Source organism: Dasypus novemcinctus, chromosome 24, assembly GCF_030445035.2.
Source record: "Dasypus novemcinctus isolate mDasNov1 chromosome 24, mDasNov1.1.hap2, whole genome shotgun sequence".
NCBI classification, from domain to species: Eukaryota; Metazoa; Chordata; class Mammalia; order Cingulata; family Dasypodidae; genus Dasypus; species Dasypus novemcinctus.
Window position 1 is genome coordinate 2,875,172 of NC_080696.1, and position 26,962 is coordinate 2,902,133.

The 26,962-nt window shown below is 45.0% G+C and overlaps 1 protein-coding gene across 1 annotated transcript in view; it reads left to right on the forward strand.

Moving 5' to 3' along the window:
- The first annotated feature begins 18,527 nt into the window (after positions 1–18,527).
- The window catches only part of PANK2 (pantothenate kinase 2), a 34,089-nt gene continuing 25,654 nt past the window's right edge, over positions 18,528–26,962 (forward strand). The window contains exon 1 of the mRNA XM_058287508.2: positions 18,528–18,830. Coding sequence (XP_058143491.2) covers positions 18,563–18,830 — 268 coding nt within the window. The 5' untranslated portion in view covers positions 18,528–18,562. The remainder of the gene's footprint in view (positions 18,831–26,962) is intronic.

Below are 26,962 nucleotides of genomic sequence, written 5' to 3' on the forward strand. Positions count from 1 at the left end.
GTGAAAAAATGTATATAATAATAAGTCATTTAAGAAAGAATACATCTTTTATTTAAGAGTTGAGGCTGGAACCTCTTGTCTATTTTTTATGGGAGGGTAAAAAAACAAAATAGTTACCTATGGAGGGAGGGAGGGAACAGAATGGAGGGATCAGGGATGGAAGCTACATTTCTCTGAACCTACTTTGTTTTGTAGATTTGACCTGAAACCATGTGACTATTTTACATGGTTTTATAATAGAATTAAAATTTTTAAAAAAATTTTTTTAAAGATTTATTTATTTCTCTCCCGTCCCTCCATTGTCTGCTCTCTGTGTCCATTTGCTGTGTGTTCTTCTGTGTCTGCTTGTATTCTCATTAGGCGGCTCCAGGAACTGATGCTGGGACCTTCCAGAGTGGGAAAGAGATGATCATTCTCTGCACCACTCAGCTCCCTGGCCTGCTGCATCTCTTATTGTCTCTCCTCTGTGTCTCTTTGTTGCACCATCTTGCTGCATCAGCTCTCTGTGTGGGCCAGCACTCCTGCACAGGGAAGCCCTCTGCGCAGGCCAGCGCTCCACATGGGCCAGCTTGCCTTCATGAGGAGGCCCTGGGTATTGAACACTGGACCTCCTATAGGGTAGACAGGAGCCCAGTTGCTTGAGTCACATCTACTTCCCTTAAAAATTTTAATCCCTAAAAATTAATCAAAATAAAAGAGAACCAATTTGTGTATCAAGTTGGCAGCTGAATAACATACAAAGGAATTTCAAATTACTTTAAAGGACAACAATCTGATTTTTTAAAGATCCCTAGGTTCAATATATTAAAAGGATAAAACAAAACAAAAACCCTGTAAGAGATCTTAAACAGTGTTCAATAATGGAACTGTTGGTAATATTGATAAGTTTATTCTGAAACAATTTTCTCCTTATTATAAATTAAGTAGTTAATGTTGTTAAGAACTTGACTTTTCAGGGTAAAAGAAACAAATACAACAACAAAGAAAATAAAAGCTCTGTAAACCTAAAAATGAATCAAAAGGATTAGGATAAATTCATGATATATTTTTCTCTTTAAAAATGTATTTTCTGGGAAACGGACTTGGCCCAGTGGATAGGGCGTCCGTCTACCACATGGGAGGTCTGCTGTTCAAACCCCGGGCCTCCTTGACCCGTGTGGAGCTGGCCCATGCACAGTGCTGATGTGCGCAAGGAGTGCTGTGCCACGCAGGGTGTCCCCTGTGTAGGGGAGCCCCAGGTGCAAGGAGTGCGCCCCATAAGGAGACCTGCCCTGCATGAAAAAAGTGCAGCCTGCCCAGGAATGGTGCCACACACATGGAGAGCTGACCCAGCAGATGACACAACAAAAAGAAACAGATTCCAGGTGCCGCTGACAACAACAGAAGTGGACAAAGAAGAAGACGCAGCCAATAGACACAGAGAACAGACAACTGGGGCGGGGGGGGAGGGGAGAGAAATAAATCTTTAAAAAAACAACAAAAAAAAAGTATTTTCTAGCTCTCTCTCACCAAAAAGATACAGAAACAATGAACATCCCCATTAGCAATGAGCACCCTTAGTGTCTAAATTGTGGGCTCTTAAATACCATTTTCCACTGAAAGGAACCATACCTCCTTGGAGAAATGTCTGATTCAAGATCTGGACAGGAAATTTACGAGTTGAGGCATGAATAGACATGTCTGTTATGTCAGAAAACAAAATTACCAGTCTCGTGTTTTAAGGGACTTGGTCCATCTGAAGTGCTTCTTTTGGACAAATGTGGGCTCAGTTGGACATCATATAGACGGCACATAATGGCTCATATTTTCTTAATCAATTTTATCGGTCTGTGTCTTTCGATTGGGGCTTTCGAGCCATTACCATTAGATATTATTGCTGTTAAAGGCATTACTTCTTCCATTTTTTTTTTGGCTTTCTGTTGTCATATGTTACAACAGTCTTTTTACCCTTTATCATTCTTAATAATCTCCATTTCTGTGCTCTTCCCATCTCTTGCCCTTGTTTTTTTCCTTTCAGCCTGCAGCACTCCCTCTAGTATCTCTTATAGTTCTGGTCTTTTGGTAGCATACTTTCTCAGTTTTTGTTTGTCTCTGAAGACTTTCAACTTACCTTCATTTTTGAAAGTCAGTTTTGCCGGATACAGAATTCTTGGCTGGCATGTTTTCTCTTTCAGTCCCTTAAATACATCACACCACTTCACTCTCGCTCCATAGTTTCTGATGAGAGGTTGGCACTTAATCTTATTGAGGTTCCCCGCCCCCCTTTTTTAAAAAAGATTTATTTGATTCTCCCTCCCCCCTTGTCAGCTCTCTGTGTCCATTTTCTGTGTGTTCTTCTGTGTCTGCTTGTCTTCTCTTTAGGTGGCATGGGAACCAATCCTGGGCCTTCCAGAGTGGGGGAGAGGTGCTCAATCTCTTGCGCCACCTCAGCTCCCTGGTCTGCTGTGTCTCTTATTGTCTCTCCTCTGTGTCTCTTTTTGTTGTATCATCTCACTGTGCCAGCTCTCCTCTCAGGCCAGGTCGCCAGGCGGACCAGCTTGCCTTCACCAGGAGGCCTCAGAAATCGAACTCTGGACCTCTCATAAGTAGATGGGAGCCCAGTCACTTGAGCCACATCCGCCTCCCTCGAGGTTCCTTTGTATGTGATGCTTTGTTTTCCTCCTGCTGCTTTCTAAGTTCTCTCTCTCTTTTTTTTTTAAAGATTTATTATTTATTTATTTCTCTCTCCTTCCCCCCCGCCCAGTTGTCTGCTCTGTGTCCACTCACTGTGTGTTCTTCTGTGACCACTTCTATCCTTATCAGCGGCACCAGGAATCTGTGTTTCTTTTTTTTTGTTGCGTCATCTTGTGTCAGCTCTCCATGTGTGTGGCGCCATGCCAGGGCAGGCTGCACCTTATCTTTTGCACTGGGCGGCTCTCCTTATGGGGTGCACTCCTTGTACGTGGGACTCCTCTATGTGGGGGGACCCCCCCTGTGTGGCACAGCACTCCTTGCACGCATCAGCACTGCGCGGTGGGCCAGCTCCACATGGGTCAAGGAGGCCCGGGGTTTGAACCACAGACCTCCCATGTGGTAGACGGACGCCCTATCCACTGGGCCAAGTCTGCTTCCCTGAGTTCTCTCTCTATCTCTGATATTTGTCATTCTGTGTGGTAGGTGTCTTGGAGTAGGTTTATTCAGAGTTATTCTGTTTGTGGTGTGTTGTCCTTGGATGTTGATATTTTGTCTTTCATAAGGATTGGGAAGTTTTTGGCCATTATTTTGGCAAATATTCCTTATGCCCCTCTACCATTCTTCTCCTTATGGGACACTGATAATGTGTATGTTTGTGCATTTCACATTGCATTGAATTCCCTGAGACCCTGTTCTATTTTTTTTTTTTTTCATTGTCTTCTCTTTCTCTTCTCCTGTCTTTGTCAGTTTGCATGTTCTGGCATTGATATCACAAATTCTGTCTATAAAAAATTCAAATTCGCTGTTGTGGGCCTCTATTTCTAATTTCATCATTGTGTCTTCATTCCCATAAGCTCTGTTACTTTCTTTGCAGGCTTTCAAATTGCTGTTTATGTTCACATCAGTGTCTTGTTAATATCCTTTATCTCTTTAGTCATATTTTCCTTCAATTATTTGAATTGATTTAGGAGATTTGTGTGATTATCATTGACTAGTTGTCTTAAATCCTGTATATCATCAGGATATTTGGCTTCTTCCTTTGGCTGGGCCATCTCTTCTGTTTCCTAGTATGGCTTGTAGTTTTTTGCTGATGTCTAGGCATCTGAATACATTGTGTGAATTTACTACAATGGTCAATTTCTCTCTTGTCTAGTGTTGTTGTTGTTGTTTTTCCACAGTTCTTCCTTGATTTTGATTCAGCTTATTCTGAGTCTTTAAAATTATCCAGCTTAAATTATCAAAATCCGGTCAGGGGAGTGGGTGTGGCTTAGGCAGTTGGGTACCCACCTCCCACATGGGAGGCCCTGGGTTTGATTCCTGGTGCCTCCTAAGGAAAAACAGACATCAAGCAAAAACAATGAGCAGACAACAAGCAAAAGACAACAAGCAGTGAGAAAATACAAGTGGACAGTGAGCAGACAATGAGCGAAACAATGAGCAGTGAGCAAGTCAATGTGCAAACAACAATCAGACAGCAAGCAAAAACAAAAGCAGAGGGAAACAGACTTGGCCCAGTGGTTAGGGTGTCCGTCTACCACATGGAGGTCCCGCAGTTCAAACCCCGGGCCTCCTTGACCCCGTGTGGAGCTGGCTCATGCGCAGTGCTGATCCTCGCAAGGAGTGCCGTGGCATGCAGGGGTGTCCCCCGTGTAGGGGAGCCCCACGTGCAAGGAGCGCGCCTGTAAGGAGAGCCGCCCAGCGTGAAAGAAAGTGCAGCCTGCCCAGGAATGGCACTGCCCACTCTTCCCATGCCGCTGACGACAACAGAAGCGGACAAAGAAACACGACGCGGCAAATAGACACAGAGAACAGACAACCGGGGGAGTGGGGGAATTAAATAAATAAACCTTTAAAAAAAAAAAGCAGAGAGCAGATGTGGCTCAAGCAGTTGGGTGCCCGCCTCCTATGTGGGAGGTCCCAGGTTCAGTTCCCTGTGCGTCCTAAAGAAGACACGAGCAGATGAGGAAAAAAATGAGCAAACAACAAGGGAGCCATCTTGGGGGAGCGGGGGAAGAGAAAAAAAATCAGGCCGGGGATTCACTAATAGGGTGCAGATTTTCTCCCAGGGGTTTGGGCTAAAGAGAGACCTAAAGCAATTTTCCTCCTTGCAGTTTCCTAGCTGGCCAGCAGATGGCGCCTGTTGGGGACCTTTCCACAGAGGTTGTTTTCTCCACTTCCGCGCTCTGGTGTTTCTGGTCTGGCCAGAGCTGAGATTCGAAGCTGGCTCTGCTGGCCGAAGCCCTGAAGGGGAAGCACGCCCCACCCCCCAACCCCTCCCTCTTCCCTGGTAACAGCCGCCGGGAGGACGATGCCTGTTCCCCTCGCAGTCAGCGCAGTGAGCAGGGGGCTCGTCCGGGCTTAGGTCCTGAGGGTGGGATGGAGCCTTCCGCCGCGGCGAGGGTTTGGGAGCTCAGGCGTGTGGGTTCAGGCTCTTCATCTCTGTCCCTCGCCCTCCCGGGTTGTGGGGCACTGTCCTGGTCTGCTGACCCCCAAAGCAGGTTCCCGGACAGCTTTTTGCCCTTTCTCCATTGTTCTTGCGAGAGAGTTGAGCCCTGCCTGCCTGCTCCATGCCATCTTCTCGGAGCTCCCTCCCCTACACTTTTGATGTATCTTTTCGGTAATCTAGAACTTCTCCAAAAATAAAGTCTATTGTGTAAGAAAAAATATATATAGGGGGAAGCAGACTTGGCCCAATGGTTAAGGCGTCCATCTACCACATGGGGGGTCCGCGGTTCAAACCCTGGGCCTCCTTGACCCGTGTGGAGCTGGCCCATGTGCAGTGCTGATGCGCGCAAGGAGTGCCCTGCCACGCAGGGGTGTCCTCCGCGTAGGGGAGCCCCACATGCAAGGAGTGCACCCCGTAAGGAGAGCCGCCCAGCGTGAAAGAGAGTGCAGCCTGCCCAGGAACGGCACCGCACACATGGAGAGCTGATACAACAAGATGACGCAACAAAAAGAAACACACATTCCCAGTGCCGCTGATAAGGATAGAAGCGGTCACAGAAGGACACACAATGAATGGACACAGAGAGCAGATAATGGGGGGGGGGGAAGGGGAGAGAAATAAAATATATATATATATCTGTATATATATAGGGATCAGAACAGTTTAGACTACAAGAATGAAGTCCTCAAAATTCTGAATGTGAGGAAAATTCTTCAGAACAAACAATGTGGTTTCTTTAAGAAATAAATTGCAAGAAAAACAAAAAACAGGAGAGGAAACCTATAGAAAGACTTTGAGAAACAAAGCAATCAGATACAATATGTTGACCCTCATTTGGAAACTAGTTTGAACAAAATAATTGTGAAACAAAGATGGAAAATCAGGGAAATTTAAACACTTGAGTATTTAATGATGTTAGGACTTATATCAGTTTTTCAGGTATTATAATGGTTCTACGGGAACGTTAAATAAAAAAGCATCCTCAACTTTGAGAAGAACTTTGAGATGAAGTATTATGTCTGGGATTTACTTCAAAATAATCACTGGGGCAGGGAAGGGGTGGGAGTAAAGATGAAACGAGAAGAGCCATGAGTTGATTAGTGTTGAAGTTGGGTGATCAGTATGTCAGGGTTCATTATACTCTACTTTTGTACGTTTTTGAAATTTCCCATAATAAGAATTTAAGTAACTCACATTTTTATTTTGTGTCCAGATAGCATGAGACTTTCCTAAGTGCCTTGTTGAATCAGAAAGCTCACTCCTGTGAATTATCAGATGGAAACTGCACTGACTAAGAAATAACAATAGCTGACTTGCAAAGCACTCTATCTGCAAGACACAATGCTAACTGCTCTACACAGATTATCACGTTCCCCAAGCCCGCCCTTTTAGTTTTTGTTTGATCTTTATATTAAAACAGGCTGTATATGTCTTTTGCTTTTTTCACTTACACTATAGTGGAGATCGCTCCGTAGTGTATAAAGATATTCCTAGTCCTCCATGTATGGCCCGACACAGTTCACTCCCCTGAGATTCGGCTAGCTTGGGCAGCTGGCCCCAAGTCATTCCGCCGCTGCAGACGGGATTAGAACCAGTGTTTGTCAGCCTCCAAAGCCTGTGTTCCCATCCCAGGGCATCCGAAAGGTCCACCCCATCCGAGTCGCCTGGGGCGCCTGCTAAGCTATAGCTAAGGCAGGTCTGGGGTGGGGCCTGGAGTCTGCGTTTCTTGCAGACTACCAGGGGCCACAGCAAGGCAGGCCTGGAGCGCGGCTCTCGCCGACTGCGCCCTGAAGCCCCCTGGTCGCGTCAATGAATACTGATGTCTGCGTCCCACCCCTGGAGTTTCAGCTTAATTTGTCAAGGATGCAGCCTGGATACCTTTATTCCAAAGCTCCTAGCTGATTCCTATAAGAAACGGAGATTAGTTTACTTTTCACATAAAGGAAGAAAATATTAATTAATGTAACCTGGCAGCCTACCATCTCAATCTCCCACTCCCGGGTTAAGCAGGAACAAAGGCAACCAGCTCAAGTCAGTCCTACAGGCAGTAAAAAAGATGCCCGAAAAAGGACTAAGTCAATACCATTTCAGCACTAAATTCCATTCCTTATTTTGGCAAAAGGAGCAGGTAAAAGCTAAAATGGTTGGAATGTGATGGAGAAAGTGGTTGCTCAAAAAACTGGAAAACTTGTGCGAGGAAATTTAGACTCCTCAGATAGGCTGTAACCTCTGAAGTATCCAATCTGCGGAGAAACAGAGGACGGGCTTGCGAGCTCGCCTAGGGGTGTACATTGTGTCATTTTTCTTTGTTCAGGGCTCCAGCCACGTTTTCTGGTTGTGCACTCCTTGCAAGATTGAGAATAAGTTCATTTTTTTCTCCACAATCAGATGACAGTTTTTGTTTGATCTGGAGATAAAGATCTCCAGAAGGAGATTTATGTTCTTAAATTCCCATGTGCAACCTGGGCTGAGAAGCCTGCTTGTTCTGAGAATTCTTCCACCATCCTTCACTGGTTGCCTCGCTGGCGCCTGGGCGGGAGTTGACTGGCATCAGGTGGCTTCTAGCTTAGAGTACCTGGTGCTACAGTTGAGCCCCGCTGCCATGACCTTATCTGGAGCTAGTTTTACTTTGATGCCGGAGGGTCACTGTGTGTCGAGCACGTATGTGCTGGGCTGGGGGAGTATAGCTAAACTGCAAACTAACGATGAATCACTGAGCATCTTTGTTCTTTGGTATAGGTGGCATCAACACCTTTTGTAAGCTGTTCAAGTAGGTATGTGAGGATACTTGGCAGTAATACAAACAGTAGTTCACTAAAATGACTTCCTTCACACTTCCATTAATGTAGATTGGGGTTTTTGTTTTTGTTTTTAGTATATGATAAGAATGCACACTTTATAATATAAAACTTGTGTACACTTAGTAGTTGCAAAAAGCCATTGGGTCTTCTCTTGGCTTGTAAAATGGTGTTCCATATTTCAATGTGAATTAGCCTTCACTCTTTTTGTTTTCACCTTCCAGTTCTGCCACTCCAGCCTGTGTCATGAGGTCTGTAATATTTTTCTCCAGATCGTCAATGCGACTACTCATATCATCAATTCTTCCAATGATCTGGTCAGACATAGCCTGAAATTTATCTTGCATCTGTTGCAGGAGTGTCTTCACCTAGAGAAAGAAAACACTTATTCTGAGACATCTTCACGGGATCACGACAGGCAGCCAGGTCCTGCGCCGAGGAGCCCCGTGTCCCGGGTTCTGGTACCTGCGCGGCCTGTTGGCAGTGCCGCGGTCCTCAGCAAGTTATTCCACCTGCCTGGGGTTCTTTTCCAGTGATTATAACCAGGACTAGTCATCCTCGGGGACAGGAATTCTGAAGGGAGCATGGGCAGGGAAAGTTCTGCAGGTGCTCCTGTCTGTTAAAATAATGTAGACACTTCTCCCTTTGTGCACTTTAACCTCTTTTTTAAAAAATTAGACAAGTTGTAGGTTTACACAAAAAATAAAATACAGATTTCCTGTATACCACCCTATTACTAACACCTTGAATTTGTGTGGTACTTTTATTACAGTTGACAAAATAATTTTTATAATTGTACTCTTTTTTTAAAGATTTACTTTTTAAAATTTATTCCGCCCCCCCCCCCCCCCCCGTTGTCTGTTCTCTCTGTCCATTTGCTGTGTGTTCTGTGTCCGCTTGCATTCTTGTCTTGCAGCACCGGGAAACTGTGTCACTTTTTTTGTTGCGTCAGCTCTCTGTGTGTGCAGCACCATTCCTGGGTGGGCTGCGCTTTTTTTTCATGCAGGGTGGCTCTCCTTGTGGGGTGCACTCCTTGTGCATGGGGCTCCCCTACGCAGGGGACACCCCTGCGTGGCACGGTACTCCTTGTGTGTGGCAGCACTACGCATGGGCCAGCTCACCACATGGGTCAGGAGATCCTGGGTACCAAACCCTGGACCTCCTATATGGTAGGCAGATGCTCTGTCAGTTGAGCCACAGCCACTTCCTGTAATTGTCCTCTTAACTATAAAACCATAGTCCATGCTTTACGTTAGGGCTGGCTGTGTTGTACTATCCTGTGGTACTTTAGCCTTTTAGCTGCCTGAAAACTGAGGACCTCTGAGAAATGGGCTCCGAGTCCTCATAGTTGGAAAGTTATAATTCAAGGTTTTGGGTCTTAGGAGACCACAGAATAAGTGGCCTTGATAATGAGACTTTGGACTCCGTCATGATTGTTTTGATTAGGACTCTCTGGTTCCAAGGGACAAAGACAATGTATGCTCGGTTAGACCAGAGAGAGAGGACATTTGTTAAAAGGTTGTGGGGGACTGTTATGGGATCCAAATACAGGAGTGAGTGCAGCCCGTGACAGGATGGATCCAAGACTGGGAGAGCTGGCGTTCTTGGGTCTGTCCTGTGGACCAGATCTCTCTACTTTCTGGCCCACATGTGGCATCTTACCTTAAGATGTGAGTCCCCATTCTCAGTGGATGGTGTTACGAGGTACAAGCCTGGCTCTTAGGGACTAAGTTATAGGTGGGTAGGGGGATTTCTTGGAGAAGAGGGAGTAGTGGTGAGCTGGGCTGATACCAAACATTGTCGACTACAAAGATGTTAACATTTTAACAGGTCTCAGGTTTTCTATTGCCACTGTAATCATTTGTCAACATATCATATTTGTGTGTGTGTGTGCGCTTATGCTGTGAAAGGCACTGTGGCAGACATGAAGATGTAAGCTCTTAATTTAAGACAAGTATGTGATAAATGCCATCAAGAGTGACATAAATGATCAGCGCGGTCATAGCTAACTGGTAATCATGAGGACTCTACAGAGGAGGTATCGTTGAGGTAAACCATGAAGGATGGTAGTTGGGGTTGTTTGGACAAGTAGAGATGTGGCAGGAGAGGATTTCAAACAGAGACCAAGGATGAGCCAAGGCCTATTTGGAGAACCCTGGACTTGTTTTGCTGGAACAAGTTATGCAACATATGGGAAGAAATGAGGAAAAGTGGGAAGATGCTAAATGGGTCTCCTTAAATGTTAAGTTGTTATTCTGTAGGCAAAGACACCATTTTTAAACAGAGAAGGGATATGAACAGAACAATGCTTTAGGAAGATTCGCCCCTGGGGGCAGTAGGCTGGATAGAAGAGAAACCGGAGGCAGGACAAATATTTAGGTGACAACGGAAATGACTGGAGCTTCGTGGTCCAACGTGATAGCCACCAGACACATGTGGCTGCCGAGCCCTTGGAATGTAAGTGCCACATGTTGTAATGATAATGTTTGCGTATATTGGGCTAAATGAAATGGGCTATACAAATTAATTTGTTTTTACTATTTTAACCTGGCTGCTAGAAAATTTTAAATTACACGTGTTTTTAATAGTGTCCTATCAGACAGTGCTGGACCCAGGAAAGGGGTGAAGGAGAGGGAAGAGTTGAGTTATTCTGAGCAACGGAAATGGCAACACCATTTTGAGAACTCAGGAGAATGGAGCTGTCTTAGAGCGGTGAGGACAAACTTGTTTCCAGAAAACAGAAGCTTTTATCAATTGTTTTTTGGAGAAGTAAAAATAATACTAGTTATCAAGCTTTCAAGATGGACAGAACCAAATCTTCATTGCCTACAATATGACAGAGTTGCCAGTGATTTTTATATCCAGAGATAAATTTCTCAAAGTGTGTTTTGAGGAATAGGAAGTTCTATGGAAAAAATAAAAAGAGATCCATGGTCGAATACGTTTGTAAGATAGCGCCATACTCCAGCTGCCTCTTGGAGAGTCATTGTGCACGTCAGCGTATTATAGCTTTGAAAAGTTGCACTTAACCTTACCTCATGTTTCCAAACTTATTTAAGCACAGATTGTTTTCCTTTATAATAACAATTAAAGGGCACACACTAGTGGTTGTCTAGAAATTTGGTACCCTAATCAGGGATATTTTGTCGGAGATGAGAAAGGCCTTGTGGGGGTTTGAAGCTGTATGTACCGCAGAAAAACACGTCCTGAAATCTAACCCACTCCTGCGGGCGCGGGCCCAGAGTAAGCGGGACCGTGGATGAGGTTACTCAGTTAGGGTGTCTTTGGCCTAGCCCAGTCAGGAGGGGGCTTAATCCTGTCACTGGAGGGAGTCCTTTGTAAGTGGGAGGAATACAGAGAGAGAGAGAGGGAGAGCGAGCCACAGAGCACCAGCCGGAAGCTGAACGTCAGCAGAGCGTGGAGATGCCACCAGGTGACGAGGAACCAAGGAGCCTGGCCCCGAGCGCCACCGTCTTTGGGAAGAAAGCATCACCATTTGGACATTTTCTGAGCCTCAAAACTGTGAGTAAAAATTCCCATTTTATGATATTAGCTTAAGCAGCCTAGAAAATAAAACAGGCCTTGAGCTTGAAAACTAAGGAAAATGATCAATCCTTCCAATATTTGGGAAGGGACAGGACCTTCCAGACTTAGGGAGCCCTGAGTTCCACACTCACATTTCATCTGAATTTTCTGCCGTTATTCTCCTGAGACAAGTTATTTGCAAAACAGGCAATACTTGCACCTTGCCTGTGAGCTATGGAGAGGCCACGAGAATGCCGCAGGCTGGTTACACTGTGTGTGTCTGCGTGCACCTGTGTGACACACAACTCTACCCTTTTCTCCAGTAGCAAGCTCTGGGCCAAAGGCCAAGCCTTGGAAGAATCACTGAGGGCTCAGTGCTCTCATGTTCTTCAACCTCTGTCCTTCGGGAGAGACAGTAGGCAGGTTTTCCACCCCATTACACTCCGGAAAAAAGGCCTCATGCTTGAAAGGGGTCGGATCTCACCACTCAGGTTCGCTGGCCCCAACGGAGCCCAATAAAAGAACACTCCCCTGCGGCTGGCGCCTTAGTGTGCGCTCTCCAGCGGTGACTTCAGCTGCAAGGAACTCGGTGCAGACTCGGAGAGAAGCCGTCACCTGGCTCTCTGAGCGTAGGGAGAAGATGAGAAAGTGAACTGTGGCAGCCAGAGGGTAGCCAGCTCCCAAGCTGGCCTCCCACGCTCCGCTCCCTAGTGGTGGTCAGGTCCTGTGGTCGTGCCCTCCCCTGTTGCAGACGGCTGTCCTGTGTCTAATGGGATGTCGCAGAAATCATGGAGTGTGACTTCCCAGGTCAGATTATAAAAGACATGGTATCTTCTGCCTTGTTCTGCGATCACTGCCTCTGAGGAAAGCTGGCTCGAGCACCGCCGTGCGAAGCCCGTGTTAGGAGGAGCTGAGACCTCTTGCCAGCAGCTAGGGCCAACTCGCCAGCAGCGTGAATGGCCATCGTGGAAGAGAGTCCTCCAGCCTGTGTGCCTTCAAATGACTGCACCCTGGTGACATACCCTGCATCAGGACCTGCCGGCTAAGCCACTCTACAATTCCTGACCATGAAAACCAAGCTAATATGTAAATAGTTTTGTTTTAAGCCACTAAAGTTTTTTTTTGTTTTTGTTCCTCCCCCACCCCCCCCGAGAAATAAGTTCCTAACATGGTAGATACATTTTTTTTTTTTTAGATGCATGTTTTGATTATGATATTGCTGAAGAGACTTTAGATTTGCAAGTTATTCTTTTAGAGTCTGGTTAGTTTCTCTGAACCACTATGCTTACCATGCCTCCTGTGCTTATTATTCTGATGTGTATACCAGAAAATTGGCTTCTCCCCAAGGGTGAATAACTGAGAGAAGTGATAAAGAACTTAATGCTCTTCCCATGAAATAAATTGCTTTAATAACCATGCAGACAAGAAACCTCTTAATGGCTTTCATTTCAGTTTTTGAAACAAAAAACGAAAGCAACCCAGCTTAGCTTGATCATGGATTTACCTAACTTTATTACAAGGCAAATCTTCAATTTCTCTCTTTTTGTTGTTTATTTTAACACTTGAATTTTATCATTAAAAAGAATAATGGAAACATTTAAATGGAGAAAAACCTTTAGTTTCATATGAACTTTTTAAAAAAGATTTACTTTGTTTAATTATCCCCTTTGTTGTTCATACTCCATTTGTGCTTGCTGTCTGCTTGTTTTGAGCCACCTCCGCTCCCGCCTTGTTTCTCTCATTGTGTTTTCTCTGTGTCTCTTTCGTTGCATCATCTTGTTGTATTAGCTCACCGCATCAGCCTGTCACACCAGCTTGCTGTCTCACCTGTCTTCTCCAGAAGGCATCAGAAACCGAACCTGGGACCTTCCATGTGGTAAGTGGGAGCTCAATTGCTTGAGCCACGTTTACTTTCCCGAACTTTTTTTTGTGAATATTTTTGCAAGTATATAAGTGACTTTTTCTTGAGCTTAAGAGATAGTAAGGGAAGTGGACTTGGCCCAGTGGTTAGGGTGTCCACCTACCACATGGGAGGTCCACGGTTCAAACCCCGGGCCTCCTTGACCCGTGTGGAGCTGGCCCATGCGCAGTGCTGATGCACACAAGGAGTGCCGTGCCATGCAGGGGTGTCCCCGCGTAGGGGAGCCCCATGTGCAAGGAATGCGCCCTGTAAGGAGAGCCAGCCAGTGGGAAAGAAAGTGCAGCCTGCCTAAGGATGGCGCCACCCACATGGAGAGTTGACACAAGATGACGCAACAAAGAGAGACACAGACACCACAGATTCCCGTGCTGCTGACAACAGAAGTGGACAAAGAAACAAGACGCAGCAAATAGACAGGGAGAAGACAACTGGAGCCGGGGACGGGGGGCGGGCGGGGGGTGGTGTGGGGAAGGGGAGAGAAATAAATAAATAAATTGTTAAAAAAAAAAAAGAGGTTCTCCAGATACTGGGGGCGCCTGACAAAGTTAAGGTCAAGTTAGTGTCTTATCTTGGGTGGTTCAAAAATACCGCATGGCGTCCGGCGCTGAGCTGAGAGCTACCGCTCGCGAGCTACTGGCTGCGCTCCGAGGGCCGGTGCGTTCCCTGCGCTTCGGGTGGGGCCGTGCGGGCAGGCGGCAAGGCCTCAGCGCCGAGGTCTTCACGTGGCCCCTCAGCGGTCCCGAGAAAGCGCTGTCCCTACACCTCGTTCCAGATCCGCGAGCTGGAACGCGAGTTTTTCTTTAACGTGCACATAAACAAAGAGAGAAGACTTCAACTCTCTCGGACGCTCAACCTCACTGACCGGCAAGTCAAAATTTGGTTCCAGAATCGCAGGATGAAAGAAGAGAAACTGGACAGAGACCGTCTGCAGTATTTCACTGGAAACCCCTTTTTTGAGAGCTCCAGGACACATCCCCGTCCCCTGAACCCCACTCGCCCACCCTCCTCCCCACCAGCCTGCCTTCCGCAGGCCCAAAGTCCTTGGGTCTCTCTGTGGAACTCCACGATTCCTTCCCACGCTCAGCTCGGGACCTCCCAGCGACCACTGCAGCCTGCGGACGAGGCCGGGGCTTGGCCGAGCGGATCCTAATAGGGGAACATGGTAAATGCAAACGTCGCTTTACAATTTTACCGCCAATGGCTGTTGTTCCCCCCCCCCCCCCCGCGAGTCCTCGTGGGGACCCGGTGGGATCTGTAGGGAGTTAGGCCGCGAGGCTAGAAGGCCGGTGTTTTGTTCTGAGCTTAGAGACCTCTTCCTTCCCCCTTGGTGAACACAGATTATTTAAAGTCTGGGAAATGTACCTTTGGTCTGTCATATCATGGCTCGAGCCACTGTCTTTTTTTTTGTGCGAATAAATGGTTTCTAGTAAAAAAAAAAAAAAAGAGATAGTAAATGTAGCATGTAAAAGAAATTTAAAGTGATCCAAAACATAAAAAATATATATATATTTTCCCAAGGCAGTTCATCAATGTGAGGAATAAATCCTGATGCACAAAGGGAATAAATTTCTGTGGTCCCGTAATTCTTTACAGATATACCTTTGAAGATTTGGACATAGATACCCTTTTATGTTAAATATTTCTCTTTCATTTCTCAGGTCTAAATCTAGGGAACTCCATTTGTACAATCTTGTAGCAACACATTTAAGCGCCTGATATGAGCCATTGTTTGTATGAGGGTTTTTTTTTTTAAGATTTATTTTTTATTTATTTCTCTCCCCTTTCCCCCCATTGTCTGCTCTCTGTGTCCATTCGCTGTGTGTTCTGTGTCCGCTTGCATTCCTGTCAGTTGGCACCAGGAATCTGTGTCTTTTTGTTGTGTCATCTTGCTGCGCCAGCTCTCCATGTGTGCGGTGCCACTCCTGGGTGGGCTGCGCTTTTTTTGTGCAAGGTGGCTCTCCTTGCAGGTGCACTCCTTGCGCGTGGGGCACCCATACGTGGCATGGCATTCCTTGCACATGGCAGCACTGCACGTGGGCTAGCTCACCACATGGGTCAGGAGGCCCTGGGTACCAGATCCTGGACTAGCTATATGGTAGGCTGATGCTCTCTTTTCACTTTGAGCAGACATCTGCTTCCCAGAGGGGTTTTTGATTAAGACCGTAATAGGGGGTCATAAAAAAAAATGGCAGGTAGCTACTAGGCAGTAGGATAAGCACACATGAAAAGCTTTTCTGCTTTTAGCCTTATGGAGAGTGGCTAGACAGTGATTATTACAAAAATTATTTTTTTCCACAAATAAAGGCATAAGCTATCTAGAGAGTATCTGCTGCTATTTGCTTTTATTTTTAAAAAAATTTTTATTGAAGTATTTCATTCATACAGGAACGCACATAAACAATAAGTGTATAGTAAAGAATGTGAACTTACAAAATAAATATACATAACATCACACAGGGGTCTCATACATTACCCCTCTACCAACTCTTTGCATTGTTGTGAAACATTTGTTACAAACTATGCAAGAGCATTGTCAAAATATTACTACCGACTATAGTCCTTACCTTATATTTGGTGTATTTTCCCCCCAACCCATACTATTTTTTTTTAAATATATTTTTGTTACAGATATTGTGAACTTGCAAAACAATCATACAGCTGTGTAGATTTCCCATACAACTTCACACCCTGGTGGAACATTTGTTACAGATTATGAGACAATATCATCAGACTATTACCACCAATCATGGTCCACAGCATATTTGGCACACTTTTTCCATACACCTCCACTATCTACACAGTACAGCTTGGCATTGTGCTTTTTATTTTTTGAGAAGTTGTGAGTTAATATAACAATCACAATGCATACCATATAGGATTCCCATACATAACCCGCCCCACCACCACCTTATATCGTTGTGACACATTCTTTACAATTGATGAAGGAACATTGTCATAATATTACTGCTATATGTAGTCCACAGCTTATATTTGGTGTGTTTTTCCCACAAACCATCTTATTATTAACATCATGTATTAGTATTGTATATTTGCTATAGTTCATGAGAGAACATTCTTTTATTTGTACAGTTAACCAGTCCCTTTTTAAGTAAATGTTTTTATTAAGTATAACATACATACAGAAAAGTGTACAAATCAAAGTGAACATCTTAAGGCACTAGCACAAAGTGAACACATTCAGGGAACCACCACGCAGATCAAAGGAAGATTACTGCCAGCTTCCAAGAGGCGGATTTCGTCTCATCACGCCTCTATCCCCTTTCCAAAGGTAAACAGCATCCTGACCTCTGATATCATTTAGTAATTGTAAACTTCATATTCATGGAATCATACAGGGTCTAGTTTCTTTTGCTCAGTTTATTCGCATTTTTGTTGTAGGCTTATTAAATTCTGCCTTGTTGCCATTAGTATATACTTCGTTTGTTATCTTAGATATACTTGATAGTTGCAGACTGTCAGCAAGTCAATGCGCAGGAGTGAAGACACCTTCCAATAATTTACTGGAATTTCATTACATCTGTTCCTTTTTTCATTATCATAAGGCTGAGGAGTTGCTGGACTTCTCAGGAGTCCCGGCTTTGTCACTTTTTAGCTGTGTGCCTCTGGATAAGACGCTCCATCCAAATGTTGCTGCGAGAATTAAGTGAGATGAAAAGACACTGCAAACTGTAAAAATCCTATGTGTATTTGAGGTATTGTTTTGATGTTGGGGTTCATCTTGGCAGCCAAGGAATGATGAAGATGTTTTTTTAATTCTACAGGATGATCTATCCGGGCATGGCTGTAAGTTCCATCCGTTAAGGCCACATTGTTTTGGGAGGAGGAGGCAGGCGGGGAGGCAGTGCTGGCACTGAGCTTTTGGAGAGTAGCTGTCGGTGTTTTCTGTTCTTCTGGGGTACATCTGGGGTGGCTTCCTGCAGGCGTGGAGTTTCCAGTGAGGAAACAGGACTTCCAGAGTCAAGCCGACAGTACGGGGAGGCCAGTTGGGAGTGAGCGGGGGATTCTGCTCAACAGGCCCACAAGCAGCTCCTCCTTCCGGTGCAGTCTGCTACTACCAGTCGTTAGGGGAGGGGGAAGAAAATAAGGGCTCTGCCAAGGGACATTACCGTCCCCCAGGAAAGGCACTTAGGAAATAATTAGCAAGCAAGATAAGCCCAGTCCTATTAGGTTTAACAAAGTGAGGGAGTAAGGAGTGCCGAGGGTACAGAGCAGGGCTTGGGTAGCCTCGGGGGGAAGGAATCCTTAGAACAAGGGCTTCTGGGATGTGCGAGAGGTCGAGGTTTCAGGAAAGGAATGCTTTTACTTATTTTTAATATCCAGGCTCCAGCAGATCCTTCTGTGCCCCCCAGTGCTCCACACAGGAAGGGAGGTACAGGCTCTCCTTCAAAACGCCCACAGGAAGGTGGCGACGGATTTATAACCCTCCTCTTTCTTCTAGTTGCCATGGAGACCAGCCCCAGTCCTTTCATTCCTTCTGGTGCAGGGAACATTCCTCCGGCGCAGGCGGAATGGAGGGGCTTGGCCGCGGCCCACCCGTGGTCGGACGTCGAAGGGGGCTGGGGAGGCGGCTGTTAACAAAGTGTAGCGCGGAGAGGCCGGCGGCCTCGACGGCCGCTGCGGGACCAGGCCGAGGGCCACACGCCAGGTCAGCCGCGGCTCCAGCCCGTCCGTCGGCCCGGGGCTGGCGGCCACACGCCGCGGGGCGCTGCCGGCCCGGAGGGCGCGGGAGGGGGGGGCGGGCTTGGGGGCGCGCGGGCCATCCCGGGGGCGTTCGGGGGCCCCGTGGGCGCCGACGGGCCACCGTGGGGGCGCGTGGGCAAGGCGGAGAGGGCGCGGACCCCGGGCGTCCGCTGGGCGGCGCCGCCACCCCGCGCCTCGGCAACACCGCCTTCTTCGCGGCGGGCCCCGCATCCCGTCCCTCACCAGCCTCCGCCCCGCCCCGTCCTGCGGGCCTCCCATTGGGCGGCGGCGCGTTCGCTCAGCCTCGAGTCCGGGGGCCGATTGGACGCGAGGCCCTCGGGCCGCCCCCTCGCTGCTCGTATTGGCTGGCTGCGCGTTGGCGCAACGGAAGAGGCGGCGGGCCGGGGGTGCGGGGCGCTGGGCGGGGCCGCCGCGGCGGAGGCGACGAGGACTCCGGTCCTGGGGGGCTGGCTCGCACGGCAGCGGCGGCTGCTGCGGATGGGAGCGGGCCGGCTCGGCGCGCCCATGGAGCGCCACGGCGGGGCCGCCGCCGCCTCGTCGGCCGGGGAGCCGGCGCCCGCGGGGCCCGAGGGGCGGCGGCGGCGGGAGCGAGAGCCGCTGCGGCGCAGGGCGAGCAGCGTGTCGGCGCCCGCGGTCGGGGCCTCGGCCTCGGCGCAGGGCGGGAGGCGGGAGCGGCCGGGCTCCTGCAGCGGCGCCCCCTCGGCGTCCCGCCAGCGCGTGGAGAGCCTCCGCAGGAAGCGGCCGCGTAAGAGCCCGCGGGCGCCCCGCCCGGCCCTGCCCTCGCCCGGCGCCGTTTTCCCCGCGCGCGCCCCCTCGCGTGGGCCCGGCCCTGCGGCCGCCGGCCTCCCGTCTTCCTCCCCGCGCTCCGCGCTCTGGCCGCGGGCGGCCGCTCCGCTCGAGGCCGCCTGGCCCCCGGCCTCCAGCCCTGTCCTGGAGATCCGGGGCCCGCTGCGGGGCTGACCGCCCCCGAGCGGCCCCCCGCCGGGGACCGCGTCCTTCTCGGAGGAAACTGGGTCATCTCGCCGCCTATTTCCTCTATTTCCTCCCACCCTTTCGCGGACACTTCCGATTCTCGACGGTAGCATTCTGGGTATAAAGGCTTTTTCTTCTGAAGGAAAAATGACATCTTCCAGAATATCGCATTGGGAGTTGCACACATGCTTGCAAAAGAATAGGTTTCTTCATTTTACCGTTAAGTTTCTTTTTAAAATTTCCATGGTAATCCAGTCCCAATATTTTCTCCCCTTTCCAGGTCTTTGGTTCAGGACCTGTGTCTCGCGGCCATTGCTACTGTCGAAAGTATCAACTGCCCTGTTACTCTAAGAGCTTTACTGTGTAGTGGCATTTACCTATGGTTAGACTTTATTTTTATTTTATCTTTGGCCAAATTCCCATATCACGAAATGAGCTTGTTTAAACGGAGATTGTGAGAATGAGGAGAAAGTGGCAGAATGTATGCGAGGTCTTTGGTGAATAGTCTTGTGTCTTAGTGACCTCATTTCATTTCTTTTGTATGATTTGGATGACTAAATGTAGCCCGATTTTGCTGTGAAAAGTTTGGGAGCTTTCGATTGTTTTGTCCTTTCCCTTTTTCTTGAAAGAGATTTGGAAAACATCCATTCTTAAACTATTATGTCATTTTTAGAGTCAGGTACTGGGCTTTTGTTTTATTTGAGAAGCACCTGATTTTGAAGCGATGTAAAATGTTTTATGGTTTTGTACCACAGATGGTTGGAGATGACTGTAAATTCCAGGGATTCATTAATAAGAATAGCAGGCGGTAGCCAGCCATTGATAAATAGGTATTGTATTTGGGATGGATGTGTGTGTCAGGCAGTTTTCTAAGAGTGCTGATAAATGATTTGCCCATACAACTCTGGGGTAGGTGTTAGTATTCCATTTTACAGGTGAGAAAACTGGGGTGCGTTTGCCCAGTGTCACATGGCTAGTGAGTGGTGGGGTAGAAGTGTGAACTCAGGAAGCCCAGCTTCAGAGCACCTGCTCCTTACCACTGAGTCCACTTCCTTCATTACTTTAAAACCAAGCATGAATGTTGTCTTTTGTGTTCAAGACACTTCTACTTGATGTGAAAATTCTAGCTATTAAGGACGGAGTTCCAAATTTTAAGCATAGACATGACCTGGGGAGTTAAAAATGCAGATTCCCAGTGCCCATTTTTCTATTTTTGAATCATGATATGGAAAGGGGTCTAAGAAGCCACATTTGTAACAAGTTTCTCATATTCACATATAGGGACTCGGATCACTCTGAAAACACTGGTTTAGATTGTGTGGGGGTATATTAAGGCAGGTTTTAAGGAACCAAGTAGACAAATTTTCATGTTGTAGGATTTTTAATTTTTTGGTGACTATTTTTCATATTTATTGCTGCTTTCTCTGATAAATCAAGAAAACCATTTCTTAAATAATAAGATCTATTAAAGATACACAGAAGGTATTGTTATTCTTTCTCTTTGCTTCTTTACTATCTAGGAGTGTTCCTGTCGGGGAGAGAGGTTGCTTACTGACACTGAACCCACAAGATTATATTTGACTTTGAACGTTGAGAGAATTCAATAAAAACTAAATCTCTCTAAAGGTGTTGTTGGGAGGGTTGGGTATAGGGTGATGTCACCTTACTTTTGGGGTTAGAAAACCTCATTCTAATGTCATTTTACCACTTATGGTGCCAGAGACCAGCTGTCATGTTAAACCGGAAGGAGCTTCGCGGTTCCATCTTAGGAGCATGTCATTGTAGACATGGCCTGGCACACTTCCCTTCCACACACAGCCTCACCCACACCCCAGAGCAGTGTGCCCCCACCCCAGACTTAGTGCATGAGGATCATTAGGGATGAGACTGGGGATATGAACATCTAAGAAGTTCACCCAGGAGCTTTTTAAACTGTGCCCCGTCACCCACTACAGGTCTGCAAAGGGATCTTAGAACATTCACCTTTCTATTTTTAAATTTTTGATTGCGGCAAAACACTCCTACATGTTACAAGAGGACATGCATTCTTGTCAAGGCGCTGAATGTGCAGCAGATGAGCTTGATCTTTGAAGATGACTCCTAAGAATGTTGCATATCACACCAGGGGTATCTTTAGGACTTGCCAATTTTGGACTCTTACGCCAATCATGGAATATCCTTAATCTTCTTGAGTCTAGAAAATAAAGCTTTTGTTTGTAGGTAGACAGTCCAAACCTAGAAAATAGATTGCTTTTCCTTGGGTTTTTGGGGAGCGTCAATGTTGGTAGAATAGAAATGGTGCTGGGGTTCCTGTGGGACTACCCTTTATCAGGGCCAGCCTTTTCGTCTGTAGGAAGTTCAGAAGGGCTGCCCAGTGGGAACCAGTGGGGAAAAAGTGAGAATCCTGTGCCTTATAGCCTATTCTTGAGAGGAAGAATGGAAGAGGATGTTTTTAACCTGTTTTTTGGGTCAATTTTAAATCGGAATGAAACCGAAGTAAACATGGCCTCTCATCTCAGATATATAAGAACTCTAAAACATTAAGTAGGGCTTAAAAATAGTCCAATTAAAAAAGTAGTCCAATTATGTGGCAGTGTAAAATGGTACAGTATGTTAATTTTAGGGCCTTCAGTGGGCAGTTTGTATGAATCATGCATTTGGATAATAGGGTTTTCACTGTTGGCGCCTCTGCCCTCTAATTTATCTGGGCAGATCACAAACAAGAAATGTGTATTACTAAAAATATTTGGTTAAACACATGTTAAAAGGAAAGAGAAGGGGGAAGTGGATGTGGCTCAAATGATAGGGCTTCTGCCTACCATATGGGAGGACCTGGGTTCGATCCCTGGGGCCTCCTGCTCAAAAAGAAGAGAAAAACTGCCTGTGCGGCAAGCCAGTGCCTGTGTGAGTGCCAATGTGGCGAGCTGGGTGCCTGCACGGCGAGCCAAGTGCCCGCGGGGCGAGCCGGTGCCCGCACAAGTGAGTCACGCAGCAAGATGATGAATCAACCAAGGAGTAGAAGGGGAGAGTCAAGGTGAATTGCGGCAGAAACCAGGAACTGAGGTGGCGAGCTGACAGGGAGCCTCTCTCCACATCAGAGGTCCCCAGGATTGAATCCTGGTGAATCTGAGAAGAGAAGAAGAGATACAGAAGGTCACACAGGGAATGGACACAGACAGCAACAACAGCAGGGGGTGAGGGAAGGGGCAATATAAGTCTTTTTAAAAAATTAAAGAAAAAAAGGAAAGAGAAGGAAAAAGATAACAGGCTGCAGGCTATTGGAGAGGACTTTATCAGGCAATGAAAAGAATGACTTGGTCATTTAAAGAGCAATGGTGATGTTCCTTGAGTTTAAATTTGTAATCTAGGGAGTGTTTCTCAGGTTCTAAACTTACAGCATCCTTATCTTCAGGCACTGCTTTTTTTTTTTGTCTTCTCATTTTTTTCTCTAGGCTTTACCAGGATTCAATCCTGGGGACCTCTGATGTGGGAGAGAGGTTTCCTGTCCCTTATGCCACCTCAGTTCCTGGTCTCTTGTTGCATCATCATCTTGCTTTGTAGCTTGATGTGCAGGCAAGCCTTTACCAGGAGGCCCCAGAGATGGAACCTGGGTCCTCTCATGTGGGAGACAGAAGCCCATTTGCTTGAGGCACATCCACTTCCCTTTTCTTTTTTAATTTATGTCAGTGAGATTGTTATATAAATTTGTGTGAGTCACAGGAACATTTAGAATATGAAAACCCTCTTCTCTAAATAATGACTTCAAGATTGCTTTCTAGAAAGTGAAAGCCATCTTGCCGTTTTCTAATAGTCTTACTAGATTTTGTGTGTTTATGTTTCCTGAATGTAGGTTTTTTAATATAGTGCCATGTAAGTATCTAATCTCTGAGTTAAAACTATTTTGGGAATAAAAATAATTCTCATTATTATGGCATATAACGTGAGGCCAAGATGTTGGTGCCCATACCGCCCACGGATTTGGGTTTGCAATGTCTTACCCACATGTCGTCTGAAATAATTGCCGTTTGAAATGTCGGAAAATTGAACATACTGTCATAAACCTTATATTTCTTTTTGGGAAGAATTTCGTTTGTTGAAACCTATTACGGACATAAATAATCTGCGAGGGAGAGTCTAAATTCTAAAAAATGTGACCTAAGTAAAGTATAGATTGTTTAGACTGATTAACTTGGAGGTTTTAGTATCAGGAAGTATATTAGGGGCTGCAAACAGAGTGAAATACCGTGGAAATTAGTGGAAGGATTCAAAGATTAGACATGATAAAATAGGTGTTTTCTTAGCAGTGAGATAGGAGCAGTGTGTTGGTATGGCAAGAGTTCCTTTTTCCATGACTTTTTGCAAGAGGAGCACATAATGTTTTAAAGAAGAATTGGAGTGAATTCCAGTGTTCATTATATTACAGTATTTGGGGCAGTCTCACAGGCAGTGAAAGGAATCTGATCCCCTTTGGACTGGCTGAATGTTTAGAAGAAACAGAATTGTATGTCAGGGAACAGTTCCCTCAGGCAGCAGAGAACATACATCTAACGGCCCTCTCATGCCTCACAGTACCTCTCAACTCTTGGATATGTAAATGGTTTAATCATTAAAAACTACATCAAGGATATGAAACTGAACTAATCTCTTACCTTAAGGCTATCATTTTTCCTTATATATTGTTGATCCTTGTTTATTTGGAGTGTGAATTTTCTTAAGCTGCTTTTTAACTTTATTTTTTATTAGCCAAATGCATGTGTTTTGTGCTTTTAGGTTTGTATAAATGCTTGTTAAAAGGGCTTTGGAGTCAGGTTTGGTTTTGAAGTTTCTGTCATTTCTTGACTTACCTTGGGCAAGTTATATAAACTCTTTGCACCTCAAATTCTTAATCTGTAAAGTGAGATGAATGTAGAACTTAAATAATTATTGTAAACATTAAATAAGCTCATGTGAGTAAAGTGCCTAATATAGTGCTTGGCTGTTAAAAGATGATCACTTAAAACTTAATATTGCAGATTCTTTTTTCTTAGCTAAGGAAACTGAGGAAGGCTTAATTTGCATTAAGCATTGCAAAAATCTTCTATTGGTCTTAGGTGTATCCAAACCTTTAGATTACAAACAAAACATCACATCAAGAGGATGGGAGAATGAAACACCATTCTTGGGTATTGAATATAATGAAAAGCTTACAAATGATAAAAAGTTATAAAATGAGATGTCAGTCCTGAGTTTGGATTTAATTATTTTGCTAAGTAGTACTTCAAATAATATAAAGGAAAAGTTCCCTTTCACACTCCCCTCCCCACCCTCTTCCCTGCTGTTTATGCTTTTAAACAGCATAGATGGGACTCTATGGAATTTATTTCATAACTTGCTTTTTTACTTTTGACTTGGGTAATTTTTTTTTCTATAGCATACAGGGTTTTGAACAGCCTAGTGCATAGCGTAATTCATGAATCTATTCTGTCATTGATGGACTTTTAGATGAGGTTTCCATTATAAAAAATCGTGCAGTGAATATCCGACCATATGCTTTTGCGTATGTGTATGTTTCTTCAGAATTGATATTTAGAGATAGAACTCTTGGGTTGACAGTTATGTATAATGAATACCAGATTTGGCATATAATGAAATTAAGTCTCAGGAAAAGTCCTCTCTTACAGCTCAGCTCCTGTTTCTTTCCTGTTATTTGCTATTTACTAGCAAAATCACTTGAGTTTATTTCAGGTTTAATATGCTCCTTCGTTGCTCTCCAAAAACCTGAATCTGTGTCTTCTGTCATCTGTAGTGTATGAGTGCCCATTTTCCTATCATTATTTTATACTTGTTAATGGGATGGGAGAAAAGGGATTATTTTTATTAGAATTTTCTTTTGTATCTCTATTGGCTTTGTGTTTTTTTAGCAATTGCTTATCAAAGCCTTTCTCTTTTTTTTAAAGGTTTGTTGTCTTTAAGGATGTTTTAAAAATATAGCTGTAAACTTTTTGGCCTTGCTTTTCTTCACCTTGGTTATATTTACCTCTATCATTGTCCAGTTAATGTAGTTTAATCTTTCTGTCAAATATATCTGTCTCAGTCTTTTTCTTTGACTTCTACATTTTACCTTGTTTAGAAGACCTTTATTCCAAGGTTATGGATTTTTTGTTTTTCTTTTCCCTTAACTCAATTTTTGTGTGGTACAGATAAAGGCAGTACAGGTGCATAGTACAAAACTCAAAAAGATATGAAGGGATGTATCATGGAAAATCTCTCTCACCTTTGTCCACCAGCCAGTCCTCTAGAGACAACTACTGTTACCAGTTTCTGATATGCCTTAACAGAGATCTCTAATATTTCATCTGTTCTCTGCTGTTTTTATCATAGAATGCCTTATGTGTGCTAGGGTCTGATGGGTTCTGTTTCACTGATCTAGTTATCAAATCCCAGAATACTTTACATGGTTTCAGTTACTCATCTTTTATAGGCTGTTTTATGGAATAGCCTACTTGTTCTTTTTTTTTTTTAATATGTATTTTTCATCAGAGAAGTTGTGAGCTTACAAACAGTCATGCATAATGTGCAGAATTCCCATATAGCACCCTTCCACCAACACCTTACATTGTTGTGGGACATTTGTTACAGATTTTGAAAGGACATGATCAGACCGTTACCACTGACTGTGGTCCATAGCGTACACTTGGTATACTTTTTGCATACACCCCCGTTATTAACACCGTGTATTAGTAATTGTGCATTTGTTATAGTTCATGAGAGAACACTCTCATATTGTATGTCTTTCACCATATGCTCACTGTGTCATACAGTCTCATGCCTTGTACTTTCTATCCAAAGTGTATACTCAGTGGCTCTCGCTTTCATCACAGAGTTGTGCAGTCATTACCTCAGTAAATTTTAAAATATTTTCCTTAGTCCAAAGGACAAAAGCCTATACCCCCCCATGATTGACCCTTAGTGTTGATATATACCTTCTTTGACATCGATGCAAGAATATTACAATATTGCTGTTAATTAGAGTCAATAAGTTATATTAATTGTGTTTTTCCCATGCATCACTATATTCTTACCATCTTGTAATAGTCACATACATCTGTTCTAGCTCATAGTGGTACATTCTTGTATTTGTACTGTTAACCAGAATCCTGATCCACTTCCAGGTTCACTGTTATTCAGTCCCTAGATTATTCTCTAGTTTTCTTTCAGTTGACATTTTTGTCCTTAAACCACCTCATTCAGCCACAATCCCATTTATAAACCAGCTGCGTTAGTTACACTTACTGTAATGTGTTACCATTCTCTATCCATTTCCACATTTTTACATCAAGCTAATTTAAAAATTCCACTTACATTAAGCAGCAGTTCCCCTTCTTAGCAACCTATCCTCTTGGTTTTAACTCCATGTGTTTATTCCTTGTATTTAGTTCATATTAGTGAGACCAGGCAATATTTGTCTTTTTGTGTCTGGCTTATTTCAGCATAGTGTCCTCATATGTGTCCCAATTACCATAGCATAATATTGCATCCTCTGTATATTCCATTTTGTTTATCCATTTATCGGTTGATAGATACTTGGGTTGTTCTATCTTTTGGTAATTGTGAATAACGCCGCTATGAACATTGGTGTGCAAACATTTCTGTCCCTGTTCAGTTCTGCTTATATTCCTAGTAGAGGGATTGCCAGATCATACGGCAGTTTTGTATTTAGCTTCCTGAGGAACCACCAAACTCTCCTCCACAGTGGCTGCACCATTCTGCATTCCCACCAGCAGTGAAGGAGTGTTCCTATTTCTCCACATCCTCTCCAGCATTTTTTTTTTTTAAATAATGGCCATTCTGTGAGGAATGAGATGATATCTCAGCTTAGATTTGATTTGCATCTCCCTAGTAGGTTGTGTATTAGTCAGCCAAAGG